The sequence below is a fragment of the Erpetoichthys calabaricus genome, chromosome 10, assembly GCF_900747795.2.
Source record: "Erpetoichthys calabaricus chromosome 10, fErpCal1.3, whole genome shotgun sequence".
NCBI classification, from domain to species: Eukaryota; Metazoa; Chordata; class Cladistia; order Polypteriformes; family Polypteridae; genus Erpetoichthys; species Erpetoichthys calabaricus.
The window spans coordinates 141,150,831-141,166,923 of record NC_041403.2 but is presented as its reverse complement, the minus strand read 5'-3'; the positions used below and the strand labels follow the sequence as shown (position 1 = coordinate 141,166,923).

General features: G+C 36.4%; 1 protein-coding gene across 1 annotated transcript in view; it reads right to left on the bottom strand.

Annotated features, from left to right (window-relative positions):
* nfs1 (NFS1 cysteine desulfurase) overlaps positions 1-14,068 on the bottom strand; it is a 28,114-nt gene extending 14,046 nt beyond the window's left edge. Inside the window, exons 1-4 of the mRNA XM_028812001.2 lie at positions 13,792-14,068; positions 2,664-2,740; positions 2,322-2,438; positions 521-604 (exon numbers count right to left, since the gene is read on the bottom strand). Coding sequence (XP_028667834.1) covers positions 521-604; positions 2,322-2,438; positions 2,664-2,740; positions 13,792-13,882 — 369 coding nt within the window. The 5' untranslated portion in view covers positions 13,883-14,068. The remainder of the gene's footprint in view (positions 1-520; positions 605-2,321; positions 2,439-2,663; positions 2,741-13,791) is intronic.
* Positions 14,069-16,093: the final 2,025 nt, after the last annotated feature.

Here is a 16,093-nt window from a genome sequence, read left to right as displayed (position 1 = left end):
TATAAGTTAGATAAGGCCACCATTTCTCTTGTGTGTTGTTAAATTTGTCTAAAAGAGTTTAAGGTCAGGAAAGGTTATTTTTAAATTTCTGCTGCAACTCTTGTTCTGAGAGAGGTAATTTGCTACCTTGAAAATGGACATTAAACTGGTAGAAATGTAATTGGATGGCTAAATCAATATGCAGCAGACTAAATTGCCCAATGAATGAAACAATAAAAGAAAACTGAGCACAAGGGAAACCTAGAGGAATATGCTGCAAAAGTGCAAGATGGGTACAGTAGTTGGGAATTGTGGGACAGATGGAACAATACCAGCTGACAGTAGCTACCATACCCCTGAAGTCACATATCAAAGCAACAGCTGCATATGGACTACCCAGTTTTATTAAGCAAAACTGAGAGCATAAAATTAACCAAAATCTCCTAACCTCTTTCTCTCTATCAATCACTCTTCTTTCAGAATAAAGATTTTTTTGTTTTTTTTAATTCACTTGCACTTCAAAAATGATAAATAAATTAACCTTAATTGAGATGTTGTTTGATTCTGTTGCTCCACTTGTAAAGATAACTTCTCTTGGATCAGCTCCTATAAGGTCAGCAACTTGCTGATTAACGAAAAGTGAAGAGCAACTGTTAAATAAAATTTTTAAATATTTAACTTTTTTTTTATTTATAAAACAATAAACAATAGACTACACATGCTAAAAGTGATATTTAAAATTACAAGTAAATACAACTACACATTCACAGAAAAAGTTATTTAATATAGTGAAGGATCATAAAACAATGGCCATCACTAGCTCAAAGAACAGAATTGTTTGTATCAAAAGAATCACAAATCTTATTAAATCTTCAGATCACATCATGTTAAATCATACTGTATGTTTATTCTAGTTTAGATAAACATACTTAGTACATATCCTATTTTATCCTGCAAAATATCTAAGTGTAGTGTTTACTGTTGATTTTCATGAATTCAATCTTTAACATTAATTTTATAATTTTAATAATTTTTATTTCAGCTCTTGTTTATGACGGGCACTATTCATTACTTACAGGAATGGTGAGAATGGATGCATGAGATTACCCTTTATTACAATTTACCAATGCAGGAGCATTTGGAGGGACAGGTGCTTTTCCTGCCCATATAGTGGCAAGCATAGGAAATTTTATTGATGCATTTCAGAATGTTTGTATTTTCATTTTAAGAAACCTAAAAAAAAAAAACAATACTGCACTGCCATTTCGAAAGTCAGGAAATTAGACTCTGAAATGCAAACAGATATGCTAAAAATAGAAAGCAAACAGGCTAGATAAAAAGGACAGGTAACATTTGCAGTATACTATTCTCTGCATTTGGCACAATCATTTAACATATTTTAAGAGCAAACACAGCCATTTTAAGTAGCTACGTGTTTAAATAAAAATCAAACTTATATTTCACTTCATTTATGTACTTTCCATCTTACAAGTCAAAATGTAGTCCTTTTCACTGCATCTAGCTAAATTATATAACAAACCACTTTTCAAAATGCAGAAACTTTCCCTTTATTCACACATAGGATGCTGATTCCTGACACAAAAATTTGTAACTAGCTTCAAACCCAAACACACATATAAAACTTTTGCTTTCCTTCATAATTTCATATCCATAGCTTTGATAATAATGTTTAACTGTTTTCAAATATACTAGTTAGTCTCAATAACATAATGCGTTTGAAATTATACATGTGATATTTTGTCTAGCCAAAAAAAGTTCCTGAAATGATATTTGCAACATTTTATATTTGTACTATATACATAGTTTAACTTTTCCATCATCCTGTATATCTATATGGGAAATTTTCAAGTTGTAGGAAAAAAAACACATGCCTCAAAATTTTCTACACATAACAGCATACCACAAACAGATATTAACATTTCCTGTTTTTTATAAAACATTTTTGTTACAGCTCCTAGCAGAAACACTATAAATCAGAAGTTATAAATGAACAAATCTACAAATCTCTAACTTACTACATGAACTGAGTCACAGTGTCATTGCTTGCTTGATTTAATAAGTTCTGAAGCACTTTTCTCCTTCAAGCAGGAACACATAACTAAAAATTCTTTTCATATTAAATGCAAGTTGTATTTCCACAACCACAAACCATTGCTATTACGTGTGCATTAACATATAAACCATAAGATAAAACATTTAAAATGTTCTATATTAAACAAAGTCAAACTTTGGCATTCAAGTAATATGGCCCAACTTTATAAGTCAGCTTCCCTGAAAGAGATAATTGCATTAAAAGGATAAATTTTGTTGTTTATTCTCACCCCTCTTGCTTTTTCTACAGCTTTCTCACTCTCCCATCCATAAGCATGTGTCCTAGAATGAGGGTTTCCATAATAATTCACCTCATATGGCAACATAGCATCCAATACTCTTGGGTCCTAAATAAAACAACCAGAAATCCATGAAACAGGTATGTAAAGTCTAGGATGTCTCTTTATCTCCCTGTATAAAGGACAAAGACAAATCAAAGAAACAGAAAAACAAATTAATTGAATGCAATGTGCACAATTATATCATGAACTGTGATTACCCTTGATGTCTACAAAACATTGTTAAGTATTACCACATAAATCTAATATTACCTTCCACAAGTAATTACATACCATAGGTGTGGTGGCTTGAAAGTCCATATATAATGGGCGTAGTTCATTTTCATTCACGATTTGACTTTTATCTGCTCCTATAAACAAAAATATTGATAAATATACAATTTAAAATAATAAGTTAATTTGAGAGATGAATGGTAAGAATTACCTCAAAACTTGTGGTACTGTTGAACTCACTTACTTTTTCTATTGAGCCAAAACCCCGCCAAACTTATCTAACAGAAGTTATCTAAACATTTAAGATTGTTAAGCCAAAACTTTACTATAAGTAAGATGGCTGAATAAAACTAGCATAATCTTTCTTTCCAAAATATGTAAAAATCTGATTATGAACATTACATTTAAGAATATTGGACCATGTATACTTAAATGTATGTATCATTACTCTTTGTATACTGATTGTAAATGTTTTCCTTTTCCTAAGGTGCTTCTGTTAACTTATGATACACTGTATTAACTAGTACTAAAGGAATAATCTCGACAAGGTGATGAAATATGTACTTTTTTATGTAATCTGTGTGGATAGAGTTTTGTTGTCCTCTTCTTAATAATGAATATTAGAGGTTAGCCTGACATTCTCAAAAAATACAAAATATTATACTGTATAAGGTAAAATATGCTCTACAGCAAAGGTAATCATACTACTGTAATATGATATCTGTAAATTTCCAAATGTAAAAGAAATTGCTCCATTGATCCCAACAGAAGTTACTCGTAACATTTTCTTGATATAAGCTCCTGTCTGTTTTCCTGTCCCTTGAAGACATGGGGAATATAGAGCAAATGTATGAAAGTAAAGACAACTTTTTGAATATGTGAAGAAAAGGAAATACAACTGTAGAAAAGTGTTTGGATGTCCTTCTGAAAACTGTTTTCTCTACAATCAAAAAATTGAAGATACAAAACAAAGCCTAGGCAACAGGACTGTGTTAAAAATTCATATACAGTCAAATGAAAAAGTTTGCATAATAAGTTTTTGAGTCTACTTTCAACATAAAAAATAACAGTGGTATGTCTTTCATTTCCTAGGGACATCTGAGTACTGGGGTGTTTTCCGAACAAAGATTTTTAGTGAAGCAGTATTTAGTTGTATGAAATTAAATCATATATGAAAAACTGGCTGTGCAAAAACCTGGATCCCCTTGTAATTTTGCTGATTTGAATGCATGTAACTGCTCAATACTGATTACTTGCAATACCAAATTTGGTTGGATTAGCTCGTTAAGCCTTGAACTTCATAGGCAGGTGTGTCCAATGATGAGAAAAGGTATTTAAGGTGGTCAATTGCAAGATGTGCTTCCCTTTAACTCTCCTCTGAAGAGTGACAGCATGGGATCCTCAAAGCAACTCTCAAAAGATCTGAAAACCAAGATTGTTCAGTATCATGGTTTAGGGGAAGGCTACAAAAAGCTATCTCAGAGGTTTAAATGGTCAGTTTCAACTGTAAGGAATGGAATCAGGAAATGGAAGGCCACAGGCACAGTTGCTGTTAAACCCAGCAGGTCTGGCAGGCCATGAAAAATACAGGAGCGGCATATGCGCAGGATTGTGAGAATGGTTACAGACAACCCACAGATCACCTGCAAGAACATCTTGCTGCAGATGGTGCATCTGTATATCGTTCTACAATTCAGCGCAATTTGCACAAAGAACATCTTTACGGCAGGGTGATGAGAAAGAAGCCCTTTCTGCACTCTCGCCACAAACAGAGTCACTTGCTGTATGCAAATGCTCATTTAGACAAGCCAGATTCATTTTGGAACAAAGTATTTTGGCCTGATGAGACAAAAATTGAGTTATTTGGTCATAACAAAAAGCGCTTTGCGTGGCAGAAGAAGAACACCGCATTCCAAGAAAAACACCTGCTACCTACTGTCAAATTTGGTGGAGGTTCCATCATGCTGTGGGGCTGTTTGGCTAGTTCAGGGACTGGGGCCCTTGTTAAAGTCGAGGGTCGGATGAATTCAACCCAGTATCAACAAATTCTTCAGTAATAATATGTGGCTGAAGTCCATCTGTATTGGTGAGTGTACTATCTCTCAGTTGTAATAAGCAATTGTTATGATCTGGTTCTGGACATCGTATCTTTTTTACTAACTGTATCTTTTGAAAGCAATGCCAATTGTCTGCGTATTTTAAGGTGCACTGAACAATAGCTGAGTGCATGGCATCTGGAAGAATAGCTAATCACTGTCTAAAATCTCCTCCTCATAAAAGTACCTTTCCTCCAAATCGAATATTATTATTCATAAACGTTTGTTCATGCCATTGAACATTCATCAATAAACAACATTTTTTCAAGACGGATGTCACGTGCAGTGCCACCGTTAATGTTCATAGTAGATTCCGATTTGTAGGATCTAATGTAGTTGATAAAGATTTCACTTTCAGGTACATCGTCAGTTATAAGCTTCTGTAGATATTCAGTATATGAATGTAAAGAAGGCAGTCTAATTTGACCCTTTTGACAACAACGTGTAAATGTATAACTTGTATTGCCAGTTGTTTCTTCAGGGAAGTGAACTGAATGACAATGATTGCAAATGACATTCATTAATCCGAATGAATTTTCCTGGTGTATGTTTTGCTTGTGCCGTTTGAGAGGCGCGTTGTTGCATGTGTAGTATTTGGGACGTGTTGTTTTGGAGCTGTAATCGATTTGCCTGTGCTGTGTGAGAAGCCCGTTGTAGCCTTCGCTGCCATTAACGTATGTCTGAGACGGGAGGTGTTTCGTTTTGAATCCGTGCCTGTTGCGATGCAGCACTTTGATTGATAGTTTGCGTCATGTGGATCTAGGATGTAGATTTGTGCATATTAAATGAACTATTGTAGGATCTAATGCAGTTCATAAAGTTTTTACTTTTAGGTACATCGTTAGTTAGAAGCTTTAGTTGAGCTTTGCGTTTTTGGAGTCGAGTCATTTTTTCTTTTAGAAATATGGATAAGTAATAAGGAGTATTGCACTCACTGTTAATATGGAGCCTTTTCTGCGGTTGAACGGTTAATAGTGCCTTATTGTAATGAGATCCACCTATGCTGCATAGCCGTCTATTTTGTTGTTTCTTTCGTGTTCGTGTGTTTGTTCCTGTTATCCTTTCGTTTTCGTTTTGTACCCGTGACCGTGTATTCATGACTTGTTTCTTTCTCAGCATGCGAAATATGGATAAGTAATAAGGAGGATCGCAGTCACTGTTAATATGTTTCCTTTTCTGCAGTTGAACGGTTAATAGTGCTTTATTGTAAGGAGATCCACCAATGCTGACACCTATACTGTCTAGTGTGAAGGTGTTGATGTTCACTTTAGAATATGTGGCTTTGGGTGTCACTTCTTATGGATGTGTGTGTGTGTGTGTGTGTGTGTGGGGGGGGGGGGTGAGTATTGTTGTCGCGCGAGTGTCTTCTTTCTTTTTGTGTTCCTGTGTCTTGTTGAATCCCCCTGTTTGTGTGTGTCCCGTCCCTTGCTTGTAGGGTCTGTGGGGTGGTTTTGTGTTCTTTTTTTTGTGTTCCATGGGCTTGTTGAATCCCCCTCTTGGTGTGTGTCCCGTCCGGTGCCTGTAGGGGGGGGGGGGTGCCTTGCTGTTGTGCGCGAGCCTCTTTTTTTTTTTGGGTCTAGTCTCGTGTGCAATGTGTTTCGTGCTTTGCCTGCGTTTCCTCATTTCTCCATTTTTCCTGTGCTCACTCCTTTTTTCTGTGGTCTTGTCCGCCTCTCGCGGCCCCTCATCCGCCTCTCTCGCCCTCTTTTGTCCGCCTTTCTTGGCTCCTCAGCCGACTCTCGCGGACTGTTTTTGCGCCTGCGCAGTACGTCTTTTTGCAGCTACGGCCCATTGCCGGATGTGCCTGCGTCCATCATCCAGTTTAGCATTCTCGGTTAGTAATATGGATAATGTTCAAGCATCAGTCACAAAGTTGAAGTTACGCAGGGGTTGGATATTCCAACAAGACAATGACCCAAAACACAGTTCGAAATCTACAAAGGCATTCATGCAGAGGAAGAAGTACATCGTTCTGGAATGGCCGTCACAGTCCCCCGACTTGAATATCATCGAAAATCTATGGGATAATTTGAAGCAGGCTGTCCATGCTTGGCATGGAGAGATTTTGCATGGAAGAATGGTCAAAAATACCTCCATCCAGAATCCAGACATCCAGGCGTGTAGAGGTTCAACTAAGTATTGATGTAATATTTCTGTTGAGGTGCCCAAATTTATGCACCTGTCTAACTTTGTTATGATGCACATTGCATATTTTTTGTTAATCCAATAAACTTAATGTCATTGCTGAAATACTACTGTTTCCATAAGGCATATATTAAAAGGAAGTTGCTACTTTGAAATCTCAGCCAATGATAAACAAAAACCTAAAGAATTAAGAGGGGTTCCCAAACTTTTTCATATGACTGTAGTTGTTTAAAAATTTCGACATTGTACAATATAAGAGTGATGCCAGTGGATTACGAATGATTAGCTGCTTTACCCATGTACTGTGGACCAGGTCTGCCTTTGGTGTTTTTGTGCACGGGTGTTTTACCGTGGAAAACAGGAGTTTTGTTTTCTCAAAGATTGCTGCAACTCAGATAATGTAGCTGATTTCAGATATATCATTACGATGATTCAAAGGTGACTTCAATCTATGTTCATGTAAAATTGCTGGAAAACACAATGCTGTATTGGCATGAAACTCTAAAATTAGAACTGCCTCATAATAAAATTGATTTGAATACATGTCTACTAAAAGGAAACTAGAAGTTACTAATTAGTTTTACTCACTCAAACACAGCATGCTCCGTCATTCTCTTTCTACCAACTTCTGAACAAAAGAAATCGACTTGTCATATGTTAATAGAAAAACAATAGTACTTCACTGTGTTTCGTCTAGGCTTGGCTATAGCATACTTCACCTTTTCTTATTATGTGTAAAAAACAACATACTGCAAAAAAATAAGTATCACTGAATGTTGATTGGTATTACAAGCTTGCAATATACAATGTGCATGAAGGAGGACAATTGCACTGGGTTTTTTAAAAAAAAAAAAAAAATGTAAAGCACTGCTTTGATTATATACTGCCTGCAAAACGAAACGAACACCACCATGCCACCACTTTCCTTGTCCAGGATCCACGTCTCACTGCATAGGTTATGTATAATATAACACCACAAGGTTAGGTTCCAGCTGCCCTGAAACACTATGCAAGATAAGAGAGTTAAGAAAACAGATGGGTTTAAGAAAAATACTATAACGTTGTTCACAACTTGCATTAGCCTGGTAAACAGTCACCCATAGTATGAGCTGAAATTCCATCACGCAAATGAGCGGTTTCAGTGGACCCTTTAAAAGGGGCAAACCTGCTAAAGTCGCAGAACATTCTAAGTTGTGTAGCCAAATGTAGAGATCATTTTAAGTAAAGTAAGCTACCTAAAACAACGGTGTAAAGAGTGAGCAGTCATGGTCACATTGAGTCTGTTAGTATTGATACAGCATGATGCTACAAATACAAATTCACACTTCCCATTCAAACTTTACACATGACATACTGAGAAGGCTGCCGTCCCTCACCTACAGCCCACTGTTGCTAAACAGTATATGGATTCTGCATGATTCCTGCTATAAATATGAGTGCCTAACAGCTTTCTTGTGAGGTAGGCAAAATTAAAAATTGACTGCAGCAATTTGGCAAATGTTTGGAGCAAATTGATGATTTTTATTTAAATCAACTATGTGTCCATCCAGTATGCGATGGACAGTATCTTCAGCCACTGGCTCAGTCCTACTAGGCAAAGTTTTTATTATTAAATCTCAACCTCTAAATCAGAAGGAAACTATTGCTGGAAACTAATGACAATACAATCGTCATCCTAAAAGACATCCACTTTGAAAAAGTCCATCTTTTACAGTCTGAAAGCCCAAAAAACGAACACAAACAATTGTACTTTAAAAACTGTACCTTGCAACACGCAAAAAAAAAAAAAAAAAACGAACACTATCAAAAAATACCTTCTAGAAATATGGGTCCTCAATCACAGTCCTGGTGGGCTACAGTGGCTGCAGGTTTTTGTTCTAACCCGGTTGCTTAATTAGAAAGCAATTCTTGCCAATAATTTAATTTCATGGCTTGTTAGTGCTTTAACTCTGCTATGTCGGGTAATTCTCATATCCTAGATTTTCTTCCCATTTCTAAGGATATCATCCAAATGATTTGAAGGCTAAAATGGATGAGTACTTCTCAGTCCTTCACTTTTTTCTCTACACTTCCCTTCCAAGTATTTCATTAAACCCAACAGTGCATGACAAATACACACTGGTGTAAATGGAAACAAGCTAAATGGAGAAATGCTGGTTTCTTTTGTCATTTGCATCTTACTGCTAATAAGGAGCAATTAAAAACCAAGACTACAGCTGTTTAAGCCTAAAATAAGCAATAAGGGTTCAAAATATTAACGAGTGAGACAACTAAAGTGAAGCAGAAGTGTTACTTGAGCAATAGGTGCTTCTTATTAAGCAACTGGGTTGGAGCAAAAACCTGCAGCCACAACGGCCCTCCAGGACCGTGATTGAGGACCCCTGTTCTAGATGGTACAGAATGGATCAAGCTCAGTCAAGTTACTTGCTAACACTAAAGGACTGACCTACCCAAGACATTCTAAAGATATTTGACAGGATTTAGGTATGGGCTCTGACTAGGTTATTCACCTTCCCATTCTACAGTCACTGTACGGTTCTGGTGACAGTACGCGTGATCTTGGGTCACAGTCATGTGGGTAGGTGAACCATCTCCGATTTTCAACTACCTGGTTGAGCTCTAGGTTTTCTTCAAGTATTTGCTTGCACTATGCAACATATATTTTGATCCTCACAGGTGGCGCAGTGGTAGTGCTGCTGCTTTGCAGTAAGGAGACTGTGGAAGATTGTGGGTTCGCTTCCCGGTTCCTCCCTGTGTGGATAGCGCTTTGAGTACTGAGAAAAGCGCTATATAAATGTAATGAATTATTATTATTTTTATTTTCCTTTTTATCTTGATACCTGAAGAGAAATACCTCCACATCATTGTGCTTTACTGGAAGAATGGTGTTGTTAGTTACTAAATGTATTTACTTTTTGTCAAACATAATGTTTTGCATTCTTGCCAAAAAACATCCAGTTTCAACTATTCACAACATTTTTGTAACTTGTCCACTGAAACTTTAAGGTGCTTTTTAGGAAAGCATAAATGAAAGCTGTTATTAATCTTTTTTTTATTAGAAGCAGTGCATTTTTTGTTACCACCCTCCTTTACAGGCCACTTTGTGGAGCACGCATATATTTGCCATAACTGCCTGTAACACCTTTAAACTTGACATCAACCTCCCCCTTGGGATAGCTTGATCTAACTAGGGTCTGGGTGGAGTCATACACCTTCCACATTTTAATGATGGCCTTGACTGTCCTCAAGAAATCTTTTTATACCCAGTTCTAGACTTGTGTCGTTCCACAACTTTAACTTGAAGTTCTTTTGAAAGCCTCTTTCTACCCCTAGTGGATTCTTTGCTTTGAAATGCACTTCCATCTACTTTTATTCTGAACTAACCAAAGCAGTTTATTGTATGATCAGCAGTTTACAAATGCATTTTCTCAGGGGGTGTTTTCATTTCTTACACTACAGCAAAATAAATTAATTTGCAGAATGTTTGCAATTGTATTTTCACTTTGCTAATGCAAGTTAATGCATGTAAGCTAAAATGGCACGTGTCCCATTCAATTTGTTTTCATCATCAAAGCGTCATACAACAAAAGGTACAAATTTTGAAAGGGAGTGGTCACTTTCTATAACCACCATATGTAAATTAAGAACTCTGCAAAACAATAAATAAACTCTTACATTATAAAACAAACATCTTAAGGTTTGGTTTTCCTTCATCTTCATAGACGTGATTGTTATGTTAAATGGCAACCTTATTGGATTCAAGTGTTAAAGATTGTGCTCTGTGTCCCATGATGAACTGGTGCTCTGCTCAGGGTTGTTTTTTTCTCTTACATTCAATGTTGCAACATAGATTTTAGTCCCCAACAACCTTGAATTGGATTAAGCAGGCCTTTCATGTGTTTGCCATGAAGCAAGAGACTAAACCAGCAACATTTTGTGAAAAAAAAAAAAAATGGATTGGAACAATTATGGAATATCATTTAGAATCTAACAACATTTGAAAACTACAACTGTTTAAATATTTTATAAGGCACTGTGTATATGCGAGTGTGTGAAAGAAGACATTGTTTTAAGTTATTTTGTGTTTGAACTTAATCTTTATATATGGACACGGGTCCAAACTTGCTAATGGGAAGTAAGCTATCTAATATAACATACAAAGCTGAATATGTGTTTGTGTTTACGTGGAGTCCAAAACCTCTCTCCAACAAATTTTTCCAAGTTTCCAAATTTGTATAGGGTAAGACCAAAGGCTATGTTTCATTTCTAAAATTTTTATTCTTGGGGAACTTTATTAAGTGATTGCACTTCCAGTTTATTGGGAAGTGGCCCTTAGAGGAATTTTGACATTGCTGAACTATCATCAGGTGTGTGACTAAGAAGTAGTAAGATGGAAGAGGTGAATGGTGTGGAGAAGGGAGAGATTTAAACGTTGGTCTGCAAAAGATTAAATAATAAAGGTTTTTAAACAGGAAAGACATATTAAAACATCAGCCTGACAAGGTAAGCATTATAATATTGAAAACAATTTTACAAATACTGCAGTGGATCCTGTTTTAATACAATATGAAAAAAAAAATGTCCCTACATAGTGAAGGGAGCTGAAAACATGAAGATTACATGGATTAGTTCCTGGGAGAAGGAAATCAACCTCCTATGAAAAAAAAAATCTGTAAAATAACAAAATTATTTTTAATAATCTTTGCAAAAAAAAAAAAAAAGAGTGCTGGAGCAAAAGTACATTAAGTGACTTTTTCATTACTGGCACTCAACTAGTGGACAAGCTGTTTGTGTCCATATTCTGTGTCTTCCATTACTACAGATGTACTTCATTTTGTAGAACTGTAAAAAAGTGAAAGCGTTTTTAGCAGATCTGTGGAGATAATAATCTACAAAGTCACTATTAGGTTTTTAGTTCTGGAAATTAAATAGTGAGTTTTATGTGGTGAAACGGTAGGTGTTGTAGGAAGATAATGCATCAACTGCAAATCTTATACACAAATGGCAACTTGGGAATCAATCAGTAATCTCCAGAAGCTCATCTCTAGAGCATAAGATAGCAGAAACAGAAACACTGATCTATCTTTTATAAAACACAGGGGCAAAAAACTGGGCATAACTTAGGTCCACTATAGCACCCATGGTGACTACACTGACATGGTGAAAAGTTACTGAAAGTGAAAACCTATAAAATGTAGCTATATCAGTCTCATGAGTTTATGCATGAGGAATATTCTAAAGATCATCAATTACAACTGTTAAAAGTTACCAAACATTTTGAATATTATGGTTATCTATTGTCTTTAATGTGAGAAGGAAGATTTTCCAGAATTCATCTTCTTAAGTGGTCAAGGATTTTCCAAATAGGAGCAGTGGGATTGGAACCATTGCTGTCCACAGGTTAGTTTTCCCGCATGTATGATTTTTTTTAGACATATCAGCCTATTTAAAAAATGTATCTATATGGCCATTTCTAAATATGGACTTACAAAGTCATTGCTCAACAACGAATTGCTACCATTTAGATCAGGGGTTTCAAAGTTCAGTCCTAGTGTTGTACTGCGGCTTTGGGGTTTTACTGAATTAAGTTTACAAATAAATGGGTCAGTATTACTTCTAAATAGTCAAATTGTTTAATTAGTATTTTTTTTTCTCTTATTTTGCCTTCAGAAGTCCATCTACATGTAAACAAAAATATAATAATAGGCATGTTTTGCCGTGCCTTCAAATGTTAAATTAGTAATTTGCTATTTCCTGTGGAGTTTATTCCCTTAATTGTATCCAAATACTTACAATTACTAAACAGCAGTGCAGACACAGGACACATGACAGTAAATGTTAAAGAAGAGATGGTACTGTGTGTTAATTAGTAATAAAAGGCTTAACCAAGTGGTCTACATGTTCAGCCCTGTGGACCACCTTAACTGCATTGGTTCATCCCAACCAACGTCTGCTTTTAAATGAGTTCATGCCTTTATTAAACATGCTGTTACTTCCTACTTTCTGCCATCTATAAATCCAGAAATTGCGAATTGGGTTTACTAAATTTCTTGGGCAATGTAGCAAGAATTTGTGTATCTTACATTAATTATCGTTCTTTTTCTCGCTTAAGATTGAGCCCATTTTTTATATTCGGGTTATGAAGCCTTGTCTTATTAATTAGCTCACAGGTGAATTTTATACGGACTTAGCTGCTTCCCTTTAGTAACCAGTGTTATTTGCACCTGTCAGTATTTTGATACTTTACATTTAAGGGCGTAAACGCCACAGAAAAAAGATGAACTAAAAAGAACATGGTAAAGGAAAGTTAACATTTAAAGATAGGGAAAAAAATGCAAAATTCTGAATTCTGTTTACATTGAAACACACTAGCATTTACTTATACATGGGAAATAAGAGACGAAAAAGACTAAACAATTAGTTCATTTAGACGCAAGACTTAAACAGTCACTTATGAAACCGGTCGGAATGAAAATGCCGCAACCACTATGGTACGCCAGGACAGAACTTGGGAACCCTTGATGTAGACAGAAAAGATAATCAATCATTGAGAATGACGTAACGCAACGGATATCAAGTTATTACCGTTAGTTCGACCTTGACCAAATTAAATGAACATTAAGCAGTCCATCCACTGGATAGTCCTTCGAACTCGGACTAAAGAGATTTCGTACGAAGTTGGTGAACGTAGTTTAGTAAGAATGACGTGCAGCTGTTACTACATTAACATAAGTATAGGATACAAATAAAATGTATACCGGACAATCAACTTAGTTTAGTAAGAATGACGTGCAGCGGTTACTACATTAATATAAGTACAGTATAGGATACAAATAAAATGTATACTGGCCAATCAACCTGAATTATTACTACAATAACTCCTACGAAATAATCGGTAAAACGTTTACACATTGTAAATTGTGCATAACGAGGACAGAATGCCGTACCTGTTGCGATCACGCCGTCGGTTGAGGTTGACTGTCGGCACAGAAGCACTCGGGCGCAAGAAAGTTGACGAGGAAGTCCTCTGCACAGCATGGCGACGTGATAGCGAATACCCGTTTACTGCCAAGGCCTTGGCATGTAAGAGAGGCGCCCGCTGGACTCGCTGCAGGTTCGGCTTCTTCGGTCTCTCAAAAATTGACAATGTCAACAAGCGTTACACTACCACACACGCGAGGGTAAACTGTCATGTGATTCAACATACCCTCTGACAGGGAAGCGGATGTGTCCTGACTAGACGTCAAACCCTGTTCATGTGATCAAGGAGCAGTTCACGTTCACGAGTGAGAGAGAGAGAGTGAGTGAGAGTAAACGCGAGAATCCAAGTGATAGGACGTTGTGTTTTTTTGTCTTTTTGTTCTGTACTGTAAAGTGTGAACAAGACTGTTGAATAATACATTACAAAGTTAAATGTCGTTACATTAGTAATATACTTTATCCATGAACACGGTATACACACACTATAAAAGAATAATTTACACACAAGAATCGCGACAGCTACAGAAAGTAAAGTAAAAGAAAGAATTACGAGATTAACATTACAAATTGTTAAGAAAAGATTGGAGAATCGTAGTCATTTCTATTGCCTTTATGCTTTTACTACTTTTTCTTACTTCAATTTCCAGCATTTTAATGTCCATACAGAAAGAAACAATAAAAAGTCTTAATATTCTGAGATTTAGACTTAATTTAATACGTAAGTAAAGCACATTTGCTATATTTTCTAACACTTCATTTCTGTATATTTTATAAACAGTAAAAAGAACTGCATTTAAAAAGACTGACAGATTTTTTTTAGAAAGTCGTAAAAATATCTATCTCTGTTAGCTGTTATTATCTAATAACATCCTTATAGTTTACATATGTATACATAATCACCTATAAAACCAACTCATCTTAAATCTGAGCCATTTTACTTGTTAAAGGCGAAGTGGTTATTTTCCCAAATGCCTGGAAAATATAGTCCTCCACTGGTCCAGTGAGTTGGGTAACTGGAATCCAGTAAGGAATGTGTCATTCTGCACTTAAAAGTACCTACAGTACCTCGATAGGTAGTCTCCTACATCTCCATCCACAAAACCCAGTATAGTATTGGGGGATCAATGGGTTTCCTTTCATCATTGGGTGCCAACTGTGAATCAGGTAACCATTCTATCTTATGCTGTCCTTACAGGCACATCAACCTTTTAAATAAAACAGTTAACCTATCATGACATTTCTGAACTGCTGTGTAATCACAGACCCACTACCTGCGCACCCATCCATCCATTATCCAACCTGCTATATCCTAACTACAGGGTCACGGGGGTCTGCTGGAGCCAATCCCAGCCAACACAGGGCGCAAGGCTGGAAACAAACCCTGGGCAGGCTACACTAGGGGGCTTCGCTCACCCACCCCGGGGTTTGGTTAACCGGATATACAATTTAAAGAAATTGCTATTTTCATGGGAATTGTTACATATGCATTATTTTCACTTTTACTTTAAAACTTTTGTAAAAACAATATTTGGAATTAACTTTTCTTCAAGATCGCATTGAATTTTGATTCTTTGTTTGGACTTACATCGTGACAAAGCAACGTATATCTGCCTGTGAGTGAATATCGTTTCTTTCTCTCTAATAAATAGAACGACTTTCTCGAATGTTTGTCCATGCTCTTTCTTCTTTGCCTTGTTGTTGACATGTCATCTAGAACGTATAAAATTATTGTCCTGATAAAATTTATAAGAGCTGCGAGCTCAGGAAGTGTGTCTGACAAAAGCATTCACACGACTGAAGTTAGATGACTGTGGTCTTGTTTGGAAATAGTTATAAGTATGGCGTGACTTGAAAGAATCTCATGTTAAAAGTCTCCGAAACATGAATTAGACGATCTACAAGTTTTCGACTTAAAGTTTAAATCCGAACAATACATTCAATCTCTTTTCGCTGTTCCATTATTTCCCAGAGTAATAATTTCCGTTTGTTTGCACTAATGTGATCTTTCCTATCCTTTTTTTGAGACTTTTGAATTTTTTACAACGTTCTACTTTGTCATCTACTCTTTGTCCTTTATTTCTGGCCCTGGGCCTGGTTAAATCTCTTTCTTGTGGGACATATAACACTGATCGCGTTGTGAAGGGGGGTGGGGTGGGGGGGATGAACGCAAGCTAAGGAAATGCGGCCGGATCAGCTGCTGCCTTGCTGCTGCTGGCGAGCTGCGTGTTCTCCTTGTCATGCTGCACGTCAATCATTTAAAAGCCTGTA